We start from the raw sequence: 14,120 nt of genomic DNA, 5'->3' as shown, positions 1-14,120 counted from the left end.
CCAATTATCAGTTAATAGATATTTGCTTTGTTTCTACTTTTTTTTTTTTAGCTATTATGAATAATGCTGCTATGAACATTTGAGTACACATTTTTGTATGAGCATATGTTTTTATTTCTCTTGAATTTATATGTAGGAATGGCATTGCTAGGTCATATAGTAACTCTATGTTCAACACTTGAGGAGCTGCCAAACTGTTTTCTAAAGTATCAGCACAATTCTCCATTCTTTTGGGGGGTGGTATTTCTTTTTTTAAAAAATATATTTTTGTTGATTTCAGAGTGGAAGGGAGAGGGAGAGAGAGATAGAAACATCAATGATAAGAGAGAATCATCAGTTGGCTGCCTCCTGCATGATCCCCACTAGGGATTGAGTCTCCAACCTGGGGCATGTGCCTTTGACCAGAATAGAACCTGGGACCCTTCAGTTACCCGGCTGACGTTCTATCTGCTGAGTCAAACTGGCTAGGGCTGGGAGTGGTATTTCTTGTTTCTGGGAGAGCAGCAGTGATTCTACTAGTATTTAAGCCCAGGGAGGGCTGGAGTAGGGACTGCGTGTGCAGAAGAGCAGGGTCTGAGGTGGTCATTGAGGCTGAGGGTTCTCTGGTACATTAGATATCATTAGGAATTCCAGAGGACAATGACTGTGATGATTGTGGAGGCCAAGAAGAGCAGGTAGAGGCGAAAGAGGAAGGTGTCCATCATGTGGCTGAACTGTACCCACAGGTCAGTTAGCTGTGTCTTTGTCATTCCTGAGTCCCCATTTAGCTCTGCTTCTCTGGGCTCCAGATTCTTCCCTACCAACTCCCTGGGCTCTGTCAGGCCTGTGGAGAGGACAGAGACTTAGCCATGAAGTGGGATGGAAATATGATTAGAGAAGTGAGAGGTTGCGAAAGTTGAGAGTGTGGGCAGTGTGACTTCTCTTACCAGGCAGGTGGGTTGGGGTGAGTTCTGGACCCACATTCTCCTTCCAGATTGCAGTGGGGCAGAATATCTTTGGGCTGGTGCAGTAGAGGAGCAGAGAGTGGAGCCACCCAGGCATGGATGGGGGCTGGGTGTTGGCCAGGTGCAGCAGGTAGGTGATAAAGATGGTCTCTAGCAAGCTGACCACCATCAGTGACAGGCACAGGGCAAAGTAGACACCTAGGGTGAGGGAGAGAGCACGCCAGAGTGAGGCAGGTCCAGAAGGACCTCTCCCTCCCCCCTCCCTCCTCTTCTGTCTCACACAGAGAGCCTTTTCTAAGATGCTTTCTCCTTTTTTCCTTATCTGCTCAGCAGGTCTAGCCAGGCCACCTGCCTACCCTGTCTCCTTTTTTCTTCTTCTCATTACCCAATAGTTGGGGGAGGGGATGCATACTGATGAGGGGGGTGCCACTGACAGGGAGTAGTTTATTCATCAGGAGCAGGAAGACGTTGTAGCCCAGCAGAAGGGTTATCTTGAATGGGGCACGATTCTCGCTTTCTGCTGGCAGGAAGAAGCTGAGGGCATCAATGACCACCAGAAAGCTACTGGGCACCAGAAGGTTTATGATATAGCGTCTGGGTCTGCGCCTGATGGCCACCTGGTGGGGAGGAGAGAGCAGAGAGCCAGGTGAAGCTAGGAGACCTAAGAATGGCTCCAGCCCCTTCCTTTATTGGTGTCCTCCTGACAACAAGGGCTACTTCTGGGGCTGAAAGACGAGGAGCAGCTTACATGTGACTAACAACACTCCCCCATGCCCACCAAAGAAAACCAAGGTCAGAGCTGACAGGTTCAGAAAAAGGGACTGCTTTGGGGGACTCAGGAGAGAAGAAGAATGAAGGTTATGGTGCCCAGGGCTTTTCTGGTCTTGGGGCAAGAAGCAAGAGATCCCATGATGGAGGTCCAGGGGATGGATATCCCTTCCTGAATCTCTGGGCTTACATAGAACATGATCTGGTCAAAGAGACTAGAGCCCACAGACATATTTGGTTTGGCTTTGTTGATGCCCAGGAGCTCCCACTGCCCTTGTGTGCTGACAATGTCACGCGAGGTAGCCTCTATCTCCCAGACTTCCTTTTCCATGCCCAGCAACATGTTTTCCACTGCAAGGGAGACAAACATTCATTCAACATACTTTCAGTCCCGACTTGGGCAGGGCTCAGAGAGATGAATTAGAAAACTGTTTTAGCTACCTCTTTCAGACTGCCCTATATAACATCACTTCCTTGCTGCTCAATTGCCTGTTTTTGATTATGGGCTTTCTCAGGAAGTCTTGTCCCAGCCTAAGTTCCCCACCCCACCATCCACACCCTCCCCAGTTAGCAAATACTCAACTGCCCCTTTTTATGCATTAAAATGACTTTGCTTATGTGTACTTTTTTGTTGCCCCACTGGTTGATCTCATTTTACCTCAAACCAGAACCTCTACTGCCACTCACCTGTGTAGAGGAAAGAGCTAAAGGTGAACGTGCAGTTCTGCTGGTCAAAGGGGAAGTAGAAGATGTCCAGTCTACAGATGCTGGTCACCCGCATTGGTTTGCTATGTACAATGTGACCATCACTAGTCACATAGGCCGAGAGGCCTTCCATGGTATGATCCACATCCATGCTAGGTGGCAGGAGGGGAGGGAGGCAAATGCTCTGGGTTTCACACCAGTTTAAGTTTCTCTCTCTTTTTTAAAATTATTTATTTTATTATTATTATTTTTTATATTTTATTGATTTTATTTTTTACAGAGAGGAAGGGAGAGGGATAGAGAGTCAGAAACATCGATGTGAGAGAAACATCGATCCGCTGCCTCCTGCACACTCCCCACTGGGGACATGCCCGCAACCAAGGCACATGCCCTTGACTGGAATCGAACCCGGGACCCTTGAGTCCGCAGGCCGACGCTCTATCCACTGAGCCAAACCGGTCAGGGCAAGTTTCTCTCTTAAGGTAGGGCTTCCCAACGTTGCTCATTATGGCCACTCTGCCATCTTTTGTGCCCACCACTTTCCAATTTCTAGGGGAGAAGTTAACAAGCTGTGGTTGTGCTCCTCACTGAAATCCATGTTTAGTGGCCCCACAGAACGGGTTTGCCCTGCACTACCCTGGTCTTCTCCTTGCAGAAGGGTTTTCCCTCCAGCTTCCCAGCCCTGATACCCACGATTCCACAATGAAGATGTCTGGGAGCCACAGGTTCTCAGTTGTCACAGTGAGTTTATTGATGTGACCACATTCTTCTGGGTCCCAGCTGATGAATGGGTTATTCCAGGTCTAGAGCACAAGACACAGAGGGATGGTATGGCTGGAACCTGGAGCTAGTTATGCCAGCATCTCCTGCCCTTCCATTCCCTTAAAAATATATACATATGTATGTATATCTTCGAAATGCATGTACTCAGGATATATGATAAAGCTTCAACCATTCCAGAAAGTTATAATATAAAAAGAAATCTTCTCCCTCCTCAACACTCCCACTCAGTCCATATCCCCAGCTCAGTTCCATTATTAACAGTTTCTTGTGTATCATTCTAGAAAAAAATTAATACATATTCCAGCGTTCACTTTTATTTATACAGATAGAGTCATACTATGCACGTTGCTATGCATGCTGCTGTTCTGAGCTCATTTTGAACTCTGATTAGTCTTCTTATCTCATGATAATGCCTCCTCTTCTCTAATTAACTAAGTCTTACTGGATTTCACTTTCCACTCAGGGAAATCTTAAGCTGGGTGTTAGATACATTTGGGCCCTGAAACTTCTGTGGGGGCTTCCAACTGTATTGTCCTTCTTCTTGTATTTTCCATCTGTCTTTGATTGGCAGCCCAGAAAACTATTTGTCATCAGCATTGGCCCCATTCTGGTTGGGTGTGTCTATATGCCTTCGGGCACTGTCAATTGCAACAAATGTGATTTTTGCAACAAAGCCAGAAAAAAAAGGGAAGGAGAAAGAGAGAAGAAAGCAGAAGTTACATACCAAATCTAACCACAGAAATGATGTCAGCAGCTGAAGTTGTGCATCCTGAACAAACAAACAGACAAACAAAAAACCATTTAGGATGATTAATGCCACAAAATCAGGTCCTCGTCTACCTCCTCCTTTTGTTTCCTAAGTGGTCCTATGTGACAGTTCAGCTTCTCATTCACAAGTTCCAAATGAAAGGTAGGTCAGAAAAATGTAGGTTGAATGAAAAGTATAGGGGGAAAAACAGCATGGGGACTCACTGGGAATATGTTTTTTATAGACTATCCCCATAAGGCCAGGACTCAAGGACAAATGTTCCCTGCAGAAAGGTCACTGCAGCATTCCCCTTCGTGTCTCTCCACCCCATAGGATGAACACCTAATTTGTACAACATCCATTCAGGGGACTCATTGCTCACCACTGGACCAATGCAACGTTGGGTTAACAGGGTAAAGACCCTTTGGTTCCCTATTAGCAGCCTATGAAAAAAAATGTAGTCAGCACTTACCACTTCCAGGATGGCAGACAGAGTGAAGGAGATGTTGACCTGAGTAGGGATGCTATAATTGATGACTGGACGGAAGTCCTTCTGTTTAAATACAGTTCGGAAGGCAAGAGGGTCCACCCCATGCTGATCAAAACCTGAGCAGTTGATGGTGAAAGTGTTCGTCCTTCCTGCAGAGAGCAGAGACCTTGTGAGATGGGGATAGGGCTTTTGTGTTTCCTAAGTGAGAGGGCTGCCTGGGCTGGGGTCTGAGAGCCTCTCTGCAGAGATAAACATGGAGACATGGGGTGAGGCATGTGAGCCCCTCTTTCTCGAAGGCCAAGCTCTTCCTGCTGGGGCTGGGAGGGTAGGCTGGTTTGGTAGGCAAATGGCGGAGGCTGATGTGGTGAGCTGACCTTTCAGGGCTCAGAGCTCAGACCTCCCTTCCTGAGCTTTTGCTCCTGTATAAGTCTACCCAAATGTGTATGCAAACAGCCTCTCCGGGGAGTCTTATTCCTTCCATAGTTGCAACCTTTAGATGCACTTAAAGTTTTGGCTCTTGTTTGGCCATACTCTTTCCTCTCTAGCTCTCTTAGGATTCTTCCTCATAGTCACTGACCAAAATTTCCCTAACATCTTCTCAATTTTCCTTTCCCACTTTCATGTTTTCCTACTTCCTTGAAAGGAAAAGTTTGGAGAGACATAAGCATGAGTGTGATGTGAAATATGCGGAGACTTAAGGACGTTTTATTCAATGTGAATTTATTGATTGCCCGCTGTGTGCTGTGCTCTGTGTCCTGCCCAAATTCAGTGACTTCCTCTAAGATCTGTGGGTGCCATTTTCATCATCACCATCTTGAGAAGATCTCTTTGATCATTCACCATGTGGTTGGTGAAGCTATTCAATAAACTGTAAAAGCCCTTCTGCCCACCTCACCTGCACCCCAATCCCAGATGGCTCCATGGATATTCCTGTACCATAGCCCAGCAAGTTCTTTCCCAAGACCTCCCACTATCTTGCCAGACCAGTTAACTCATAAGGCATATATCCAAACTAAGGAGAAAGGGGGAAGCAAATGCTCTCCTCTTCCCTCCATATACCTTTTCCACAAGATCTTCCCATGTTAATGGGACCAAGCTACCCTGTTCATACCTTCTATATCTTGGTAGAAAGGAGAAGTTGGACATTATAAAGGGGTGGAATTGGACAGGTGATAAAATGGTAGGACAGACAGTTTGGTAGCTACCAATACAGGCAAATGAGAGAGGGGCTGTGTTTACCGATCAGTGAAATGCGTTTTTCATCTATCCCCAAAGGAAACCAAAACATACATACGACAAAGAAAGGAAATGTTTAGCTCAATTATTTTAGATGCACTCTACTAGTTCTGGAGAATGAGAGAGTTTCTGGATTTTCCCCAGAAAATATTCCCATCTTTCCCTATTCTTGCCCATCTTACCTTGAAGCAGAAGGCTGGCAGTGAGGCAAAGGAGGAATCCCCCCCTACCGGACCACCCCCCTTCCATCCTCCTCTTCTGAACTCTTCTGTGGGGACTCACCAGGAGCCCCCAAACCCTTGAGCTTAAAGGAGCTCAGACCACACCTTGGTTCCTGGTTTTGAATACTGCTCACGACAAGTGACCACTCCCTGGTGAGAGGCTGTGGCCAGAGAGGTCACGAGAGAGTGTCCTGCTTTGCCCCAGTCCAGGTATGTCTTCTGAGCTCCAGGAAGGGAAGAAGTTAGGCCAAGGTTTAGCAACCTTGTCTAATGAGTGGTTTTGCATCTGAGTTCCAAGTACTTTTTAAGGAAAATGGGTGACTTGAGAGATGGGGCAGGTGAGGCCATTGATAAAGGCCTCATGAGGTCCTTCTGGAAGTTACTGTGCCTCAGAGAACGTGCATGAAACCCTGAGAGAGGGACAGTTATGCAGGGACCTGTTAATTTCAGAAGGCAAGAACAGGTAATTATTGTGTTGATGGGTAAAGTGAAGTTAATGAAACTCTTTGTTGCATAGTAACAAAGCTCTAGAAATGCATCCTTTGTCCAATTGTGGACATTAGTGATTATTGTCAATATTGAGATAAGTAGCTTGATTGAGAAGTTAAGTTCCTTTCTTGCTATATAAACCTGACTGGCAGATCTCTGTCTCCACAGTTAGCACCATAGTGTGGGTCTGCATTATCCCTTGTTCGCACTATTAGAATAGCTTATTCATCAGATGTCTTCTAGATATTTAGTCCACCCCCTCCCAGTCTAATCCTTCATTTTGCCATTCTCCTAAAACAGAACTGTCCTGCTTATAGTTCCTTATCTAATGTTTCCAAAAGCCTACAGCCCTGAGGCCACCAGGGAATGTGTGGAAATAAAAAATCATTTTATGAGCTTTGTGAAAATACCTGCACTCACACCTTCCCACACCTATAGAGGTGTGTGTGTGTGTGTGTGTGTGTGTGTGTGTGTGTGTGTGTTTAAAAGCCCTAGCCAGTTAGGCTCAGTGGATAGAGCGTTGGCCTGTGGACTAAAATGCCCAGGTTCCATTCCAGCCAAGTGCATATACCTCGGTTGCAGGCTCAATCCCCAGTATGGGCCGTGCAGGAGACAGCCAATTGATGCTGTTCCTTTCTCATGGATGTTTCTATCGCTTTTTTCCTCTCCCTTCTTTTACTCTTTAAAAATCCGTAAAAATATTTAAAAAAATAAATAAGAGCTCCCCGGATAGTTCTGATTCACACTCATTTCATTGATAATAGAAGTGTTGGTGAGGCTATAGGGCCACAGGTACTCCTATACACTGTGGGTGGGAGTAAAACATTTGGAAAACAATTTATCATGGTCTCATAAAATAGAAGATGTATATATCATAAGACCCAGTGAATTCTCCTCCTGGGTATATTCTAGCACTGCACTGCTGGTCCCATGTGGCTATTAAAATTTAAATTAACTAAAATTAAAAATTAAGTTCCCCCTTCACAATAGCAACATTATTTTTTCTTTTTCACAATAGCCATATGTTGAATGTTCAATAACCACACATACAGTATATTAGTGCAGAATTATGTAATAGAATACTATGCAACAAAAAGCTTTATTAACTTTACTTTACCCATCAACATGGTTAAATTCAAGAGCATAATATATTTTTTCTTTGTTATTGAATTTATTTGGGTGACATTGGTTAATAAAATTATATAGGTTTCAGGTGTACAATTCTATAATACATCATCTGTATATTATATTGTGTGTTCACCATCCCAAGTCAAGTCTCCTTCCATCACCGTTTATCCCCCCTATATTCTCCTCTTCTACCTCTCCCTACCCCTTTCCCTCTGGTAATCACCATACTGTTGTCTGTGTCTATGAGGTTTTTTTGTTTTGTTTAATCCCTTCATCTTTTTCACCCTCAAGAGCATAATATTGAATGATTAAAAACAAGCTGCAAAATATATGAAGTATGATATTACATAACATGCGTGCATTCTAAAGTATACATATTTAAACAATATATTGTTTAAAATTCATGCATATGCAGTAAAACTGAAACAAAAAGTAAGAGAATAATAAATGCAAAATTCAGTAGTTATCTATTTGGAGGAAAGAGAGATGGATATGCTTGTGAAGGCCCCTGTGGAAGACTTCAAAGACATTAGTAGTTGTAGGTGGGGTGTGTAGAAGGACTTTTACTTTTCATTTTACGTTGTTATATAATATTTAAGTTTTTTTCATCATGGGGCATATTTTATTTTATATTACAATTAACATTCAGTATTATTTTATACTAGTTTCAGGGATATAGCATAGTGGTTAGACATTTATATAATTTTAGAAGTGATCACCTGATAATTCTAATACCCACCTGGCACTACATAGCTATTACAATAGTATTGGCTATATTCCCTATGCTGTACTTTACATCCTTGTGACTATTTTTTAACTACCAATTTGTACTTTAAATATATATATATATTTTTATTGATTTTCAGAGAGGAAGGGAGAAGGAGAGAGAAATAGAAACATCAATGATGAGAGAGAATCATTGACTGGCTGCTTCCTGCAGGCCTGCTACGAGGGATCAAGCCTGCAACCCAGGCATGTGCCCTGACTGGGAATCAAACTAGTGACCTCTTGGTTCATAGGTCGATGCTCAACCTCTGAGCCACACCGGCTGGGACCAATTTGTATTTCTTTATCCCTTTACCTTTTGTTGTTATTGTTGTTAATCCTTAGGATATTTTTTCCATTGATTTTTTTTAAAGAGAGAGTGGAAGGAGGCAAGGGGGAGAGAGAGAGAGCAAGAGAGAGAGAGAGCAAGAGAGAGAGAGAGAGAGAGAAAGAAACACTGATGTGAGAAAGACACATTGATTTGTTGCCTCTGCACACCCAACTGGGGCTGGCAATTGAACCTGCAATGAAGATATATGCCCTTGACTGGGAATTGAACCCGAGACCTTTCGATACCTGGGCCGATGCTCTAACCCTGAGCACACTGGCCAGGGCTCTTAAGTCCTTTTTTTTTTTCACCCAGCCCCTAAACCCCCTTCCCATCTGGCAACTATCAGTTTGTTGTTTGTATCTATGAGTCTGTTTGTTCATTTATTTTGTTCTTTAGATTCCACAAATAAGTGAAATCATATGGTATTTGGTTTTCTTTGTCTGACATTTCACTTAGTACAATACCCTCTAGGTCCATCCATGTTGTCACAATTGGTAAGATTTTATTATTATTATTATTATTTTCCCTCCCCAAGATTTTATTATTTTTTTATGGCTGATTGATATTCCATTGTATATCTGTATCACATCTTCCTTAAAAAAAATCCTCATCTGAGGATGTGCTTATTGATTTTGGAGATAAGGGAGGGAGAGAGTGAGAGAGAAACATTAATGTGAGAGAGAACATCAATTGGTTGCCTTCCTTAGGTGCCCTGATGTGGGATTGAACCTGCAACCTAGGTATGTGCCTTGACCTGGAATCAAACCCAAAAACTTTTGCTATACAGGACAACATTCCAACCAACGGAGACTCACTGGCCAGGGTTGCACCATCTCTTCTCTATTCAATCGTCTATGGGGGGTGGGAGCACTTAGGTGGCTTCCATATCTTGGCTATTGTAAATAATGCTGCAATGAACATAGGGTGCATATATCTTTTCAAGTCAGTGTTTTGGATTTCTTCAGATAAAAACCCAGAAGTGGGCCCCACGTTGGCCTCTGCTCTAGGGGCAGGGGCTGCTGGGGCCCAGGGCCCTGGAGGAGCAGACTCGCCTGGGAGGATGGTGCCTGGGAGGCTGGTGCTGGAGAGCGCGGCCCGCATCATGAAGGAGCAGCTCCCCGCGTACCTGAAGCGGCTCCCGTTCCCGACAGCATTACCAGCGCTCTCTGTCTGAGTTCGCAGCCGGTGGGCGTGCTGCACGGGCACAGTCAGGCCCGGCTTGTCCTGGGGGCATTCCACCCGTGGGCGGATGGATGGACGGATGGACGGGCGGATGCACGCAGGGACGGATGGATGGATGGAGCCGCTTTCCTGGGGATGGCAGCGTAGGTAAACACCGGATATTGCTGCCTCACACAACCACTTCAAAAATACAACTAAAAGACAGAACGGACATCACCCAGAACCACAGGAAGGCTGGCTGAGGGGAAATTCCACAACTAGAAGGAAAGAGAAAAGCATACCGAGACTCAGAGGAGGCGCAGTGCAGAAGTGAAATACTAAGGTGCGGAGGTGCATGCGGAGCGGGCTGGCGGCTGAGGGCGCGGTTGTCTGTTTCAATCGGGAGGGAGTCTCAGGCTCTGAGCTCCAATTCCGGGTGAGTCTCTAGGGACCCAGACTCAAACGGGAGAAGCGGGACTGTCTGGCATCCGTCGGAACTCGAGGGCAGCTTTCTCTCTGAGGTTTGCAGCGGTTGCTGGGATACTGAGAGACAGAGTCTCTGGGGACGGGACTGAGAGCAGCCATAACTGCTCACTCCACCCACCCTGTTGATCCCCTGGCAACTGCCCCGCCCAAGCCCTGCACAGAGGCATTTGCGGGATAGCCTCAGGCAAAGGCTAGATTAGCACCTCCCTAGAGGACAGAAGTTCTCCCACTGCAGACACAGCTGATTCTCACAGCCAGTTGGCCTGGAGGTCAAATCCCTCCCAGTGTTACCTACAACAATCAAGGCTTAGCTACAACAAGACTGCGCACAAAGACCACAAGAAGGTGCACCAAGAGTGTCTACCTCAGGTAATTGGGACACTTAGCACAGAAAGCCACTCTATCGACACAGCGAAGCATAAAAAAATGCCGAGACAAAGAAACAGGACACAAATGACAGAACTGGAGGAAAGCAGGCTGCTGGATATAGAATTCAAAACCACAATTTTGAGGTCTTTCAAGAGCCTTCTAGAGACTGCTGATAAACTTAATGAGATGTACAAGAAATCTAATGAGACCCTCGATGCTGTGATAAAGGACCAACAAGAAATTAAGCATACACTGACTGAAATAAAGAATATTATACAGACTCCCAACAGCAGACCAGAGGAGCACAAAAATCAAGGCAAAGATTTGAAATGCGAAGAAGCAAAAAACATCCAACTGGAAAAGCAAAATGAAAAAAGAATCCGAAAATACAAATATAGTGTAAGGAGCCTCTGGGACAGCTTCAAGTGTACCAACATCAGAATTATAGGGGTGCTGGAAAATGAGAGAGAGCAAGATATTGAAAATCTATTTGAAGAAATAATGACAGAAAACTTCCCCTACCTGGTGAAAGAAATAGACTTACAAGTCCAGGAAGCACAGAGAACCCCAAACAAAAGGAATCCAAAGAGGACCACACCAAGACACATCATAATTAAAATGCCAAGAGCAAAAGACAAAGAGAGAATCTTAAAAGCAGCAAGAGAAAGAAAGTCAGTTACCTACAAGGGAGTACCCATACGACTGTCAGCTGATTTCTCAACAGAAACCATGCAGGCCAGAAGGGTGTGGCAAGAAATATTCAAAGTGATGAATGCCAAGAACCTACAACCAAGATTACTTTATCCAGCAAAGCTATCATTCAGAATTGAAGGTCAGATAAAGAGCTTCACAGATAAGGAAAAGCTAAAGGAGTTCATCACCACCAAACCAGTATTATATGAAATGCTGAAAGGTATCCTTTAAGAAGAGGAAGAAGAAGAGAAAGGTAAAGATACAAATTATGAACAACAAATATGCATCTATCAACAAGTGAATCCAAGAATCAAGTGAATAAATCATCTGATGAGCTAAATGAACTGGTGATTATAATGGAATCAGGGACATAGAAAGGGAATGGACTGACTATTCTTGGGGCGGGGAAGGGGTGTGGGAGATGCAGGAAGAGACTGGACAAAAATCGTGCACCTATGGATGAGGACAGTGGGTGGGGAGTGAGGGTGGATGGTAGGGTGGGAACTGGGAGGAGGGGAGTTATGGGAGGGGGAAAAAGAGGAATAAATGTAATAATCTGAACAATAAAGATTTAATTAAAAAAAAAACAAACCAAAAAAAAACCCAACCCAGAAGTGGAATTGCTGGGTCATACGGTAGTTTTATTTTTAAAATTTTGAGGCACCTCCACACTGTTTTCCATAGTGGCGGCACCAATTTTCAGTCCCACCAACAATGCAAGCGGGTTCCTCCATGGACACATTTTAAGAACAGTTATATTGAGGTATAATCGATATAAAATAAGCTGTTTCAACACTACCCTCTGACAAGTTTTGATAATGTATACACCTGTGAAACCATCATCACAATCAAGATAACGAACAGCTTATTATCCTCCAAATTTTCTATGAGTCCCTTTGGAATCGCTCTCTCTTGCCCCTCCCCACCCCATTCTGACTGCCAGGTGACCACTGATCTGTTCCTATGTATTGCTTTAACATTTCCTAGAATCTTTGTATCCTTCCTTCTTTCCTTATACTATGTTTATTTAAAGCTACACATTTCCTTTGAAATATTTACCTCCGACATTTTGATATGTACTCGTTTTAATTGTAGGGATTTTAAAAAACTCAATGATTTATTTGTTGGAACTATGAGTTATTTAGAAATATACTTTTTAGTCTACAAATGTATAAGAGGGTAGTTATCTTTTTGTTAATCATTTCTAGTGTAATTGTGACTAAAGAGGCAGCATAGAAAATTGGTTAAGAACTTTAAAAGTTACAGCAAGAATCTTGTTGGGATCTTTCTCAGCAGACTTCTCCAGCCAACAGCAACAGCCCTCCAGGAATGTGCAATTAAAATGAGACTGAGGGACATGACCTGGCTGAGGCCATACAGTCACCAAACCTAGTAATGCTATGCTGAGGCTTCCAGGTCAAGAAGAACATTTTTTTCAAAACCCCTTAATCATGAGGAGTCATGTCTGTTCTTTTATCTCTCCCACTCCCAGTAAGAGACAGTCACAGGATGTGAAGAACCGGAACACTGAAGATAAAGGACACTTCCTTCACCCATCAAAAGGTGGTGCTGAGAAAGCATTTAGTTCTTACGCCCATCTTTCTACACAGGATTTCAAGTCCATACCTAAGAGGGAATCCACCAAGGGCCTTCTAAGTCCAGACAGTCGAAACTGCCCTGCTGCTGTGCCTCACAAGTCTTGTGAAGACCAAAATACTGCCCCATGGAAAGGATGGGGATTGAAATTGGAAGCTATAGTTCAGAAGATCATGGTCCCCAAATATTAGGAGTGTGTCTTCGAACAGTGCAGAGACCGAGGCAGACATAGCTGCCCTGGATGGCATACTGTCTCTGATCGGCCCTCCTGACGGTGGGGGTGTTGCTGCTCAGGATGCTGAGATGGAGAAGAGAAAAGGTGAGGTGGCATCCGACCCAGTCTGTCCAGCAAGCCAGGAGTTGAGCGTAGAAATGCCCCTTGAGAGGTCTTTAGAGGAGAGGTGTGGCAGTGGGGACCACAGAGTGAAGAGAGAGACACACCCAGACCTGGTCACTGCTGGAAAGAAACCCCCTGGTGCCAGGGCATCCGCAACCTCACAGAATCTGGGAGTAATCTAGGGAGACCAGATAGTTCCTTAAGTGGGGCAGCAGCTTGAATCTTTTCTGATTCAAAGAATGTACCTCCAGTGGGTGTACTAGCCCCTGAGGCAAACCCAAGGCTGAAGAGAAGGAGACTGATACAATGACCATTTCCCCCAAACAAGAGGGTTTCCCTTCAGGAAGGAAGAAGGGGAGACCCATTGGCAGTGTGATAAGTAAAAGAAGCAGAAACGGGCCATCGCACAAGCCCCCCTCAACCCTCTCAAACACCGGAAGGCTCTGCAGACGGAGAGCCAAAGCCAAAAAAGCAGGGGCAACGGAGGAAGAGAAGGGACACAGCCAAGGAAGTGGAAAACCAAATAAGCAGTTCCCAGTGTGGAACCCCAAGAACCTCAGATCAAACTAAAGAATGCCACCCAGCCACTGGATAAGACTGATGCCAAGAACAAGCCTCCCCCCCCCCCCCCCCCCCCGCTTATATCCATGCAGTAAACTCGTGCGAACTTGGAGCTGTGTGTACAGTCACCAACGCTGAAGAACAGACTAGATTGTTGAGGGTCAGAAGGAGCAGAGGTCTCTGACCTTCCACCCATGAGCACTGAAAGCAAGGTGCTCTCAGCCTGCTGCAGGGACCTGTGGTGACAGGCAGTCTTCTGTTATGGGGCCCCTGGTTTGCTGGCTGCATGGCAAGTGGGATAGTTACCAG

General features: G+C 44.8%; 1 protein-coding gene across 1 annotated transcript; it reads right to left on the bottom strand.

The window, feature by feature from the left end:
* Positions 1-590: 590 nt before the first annotated feature.
* On the bottom strand, positions 591-5,923 carry LOC308515774 (5-hydroxytryptamine receptor 3C-like; the record flags this gene model as incomplete). The annotated part of the gene is made up of 9 exons (XM_081086380.1): positions 591-823; positions 927-1,142; positions 1,357-1,561; positions 1,903-2,063; positions 2,400-2,569; positions 3,111-3,220; positions 3,925-3,969; positions 4,421-4,587; positions 5,857-5,923. The coding sequence occupies 9 exons, from the start codon at positions 5,921-5,923 to the stop codon at positions 621-623; spliced, it is 1,344 nt and encodes a 447-aa protein (XP_080942506.1). The 3' UTR covers positions 591-620.
* Between the last annotated feature and the right edge of the window lie 8,197 nt (positions 5,924-14,120).

Source organism: Myotis nattereri (genome assembly GCF_964212035.1).
Source record: "Myotis nattereri genome assembly, chromosome: 3".
NCBI classification, from domain to species: Eukaryota; Metazoa; Chordata; class Mammalia; order Chiroptera; family Vespertilionidae; genus Myotis; species Myotis nattereri.
Note: the sequence above shows the minus strand (reverse complement) of the source record. Positions and strands in the feature narration are given on the sequence as shown.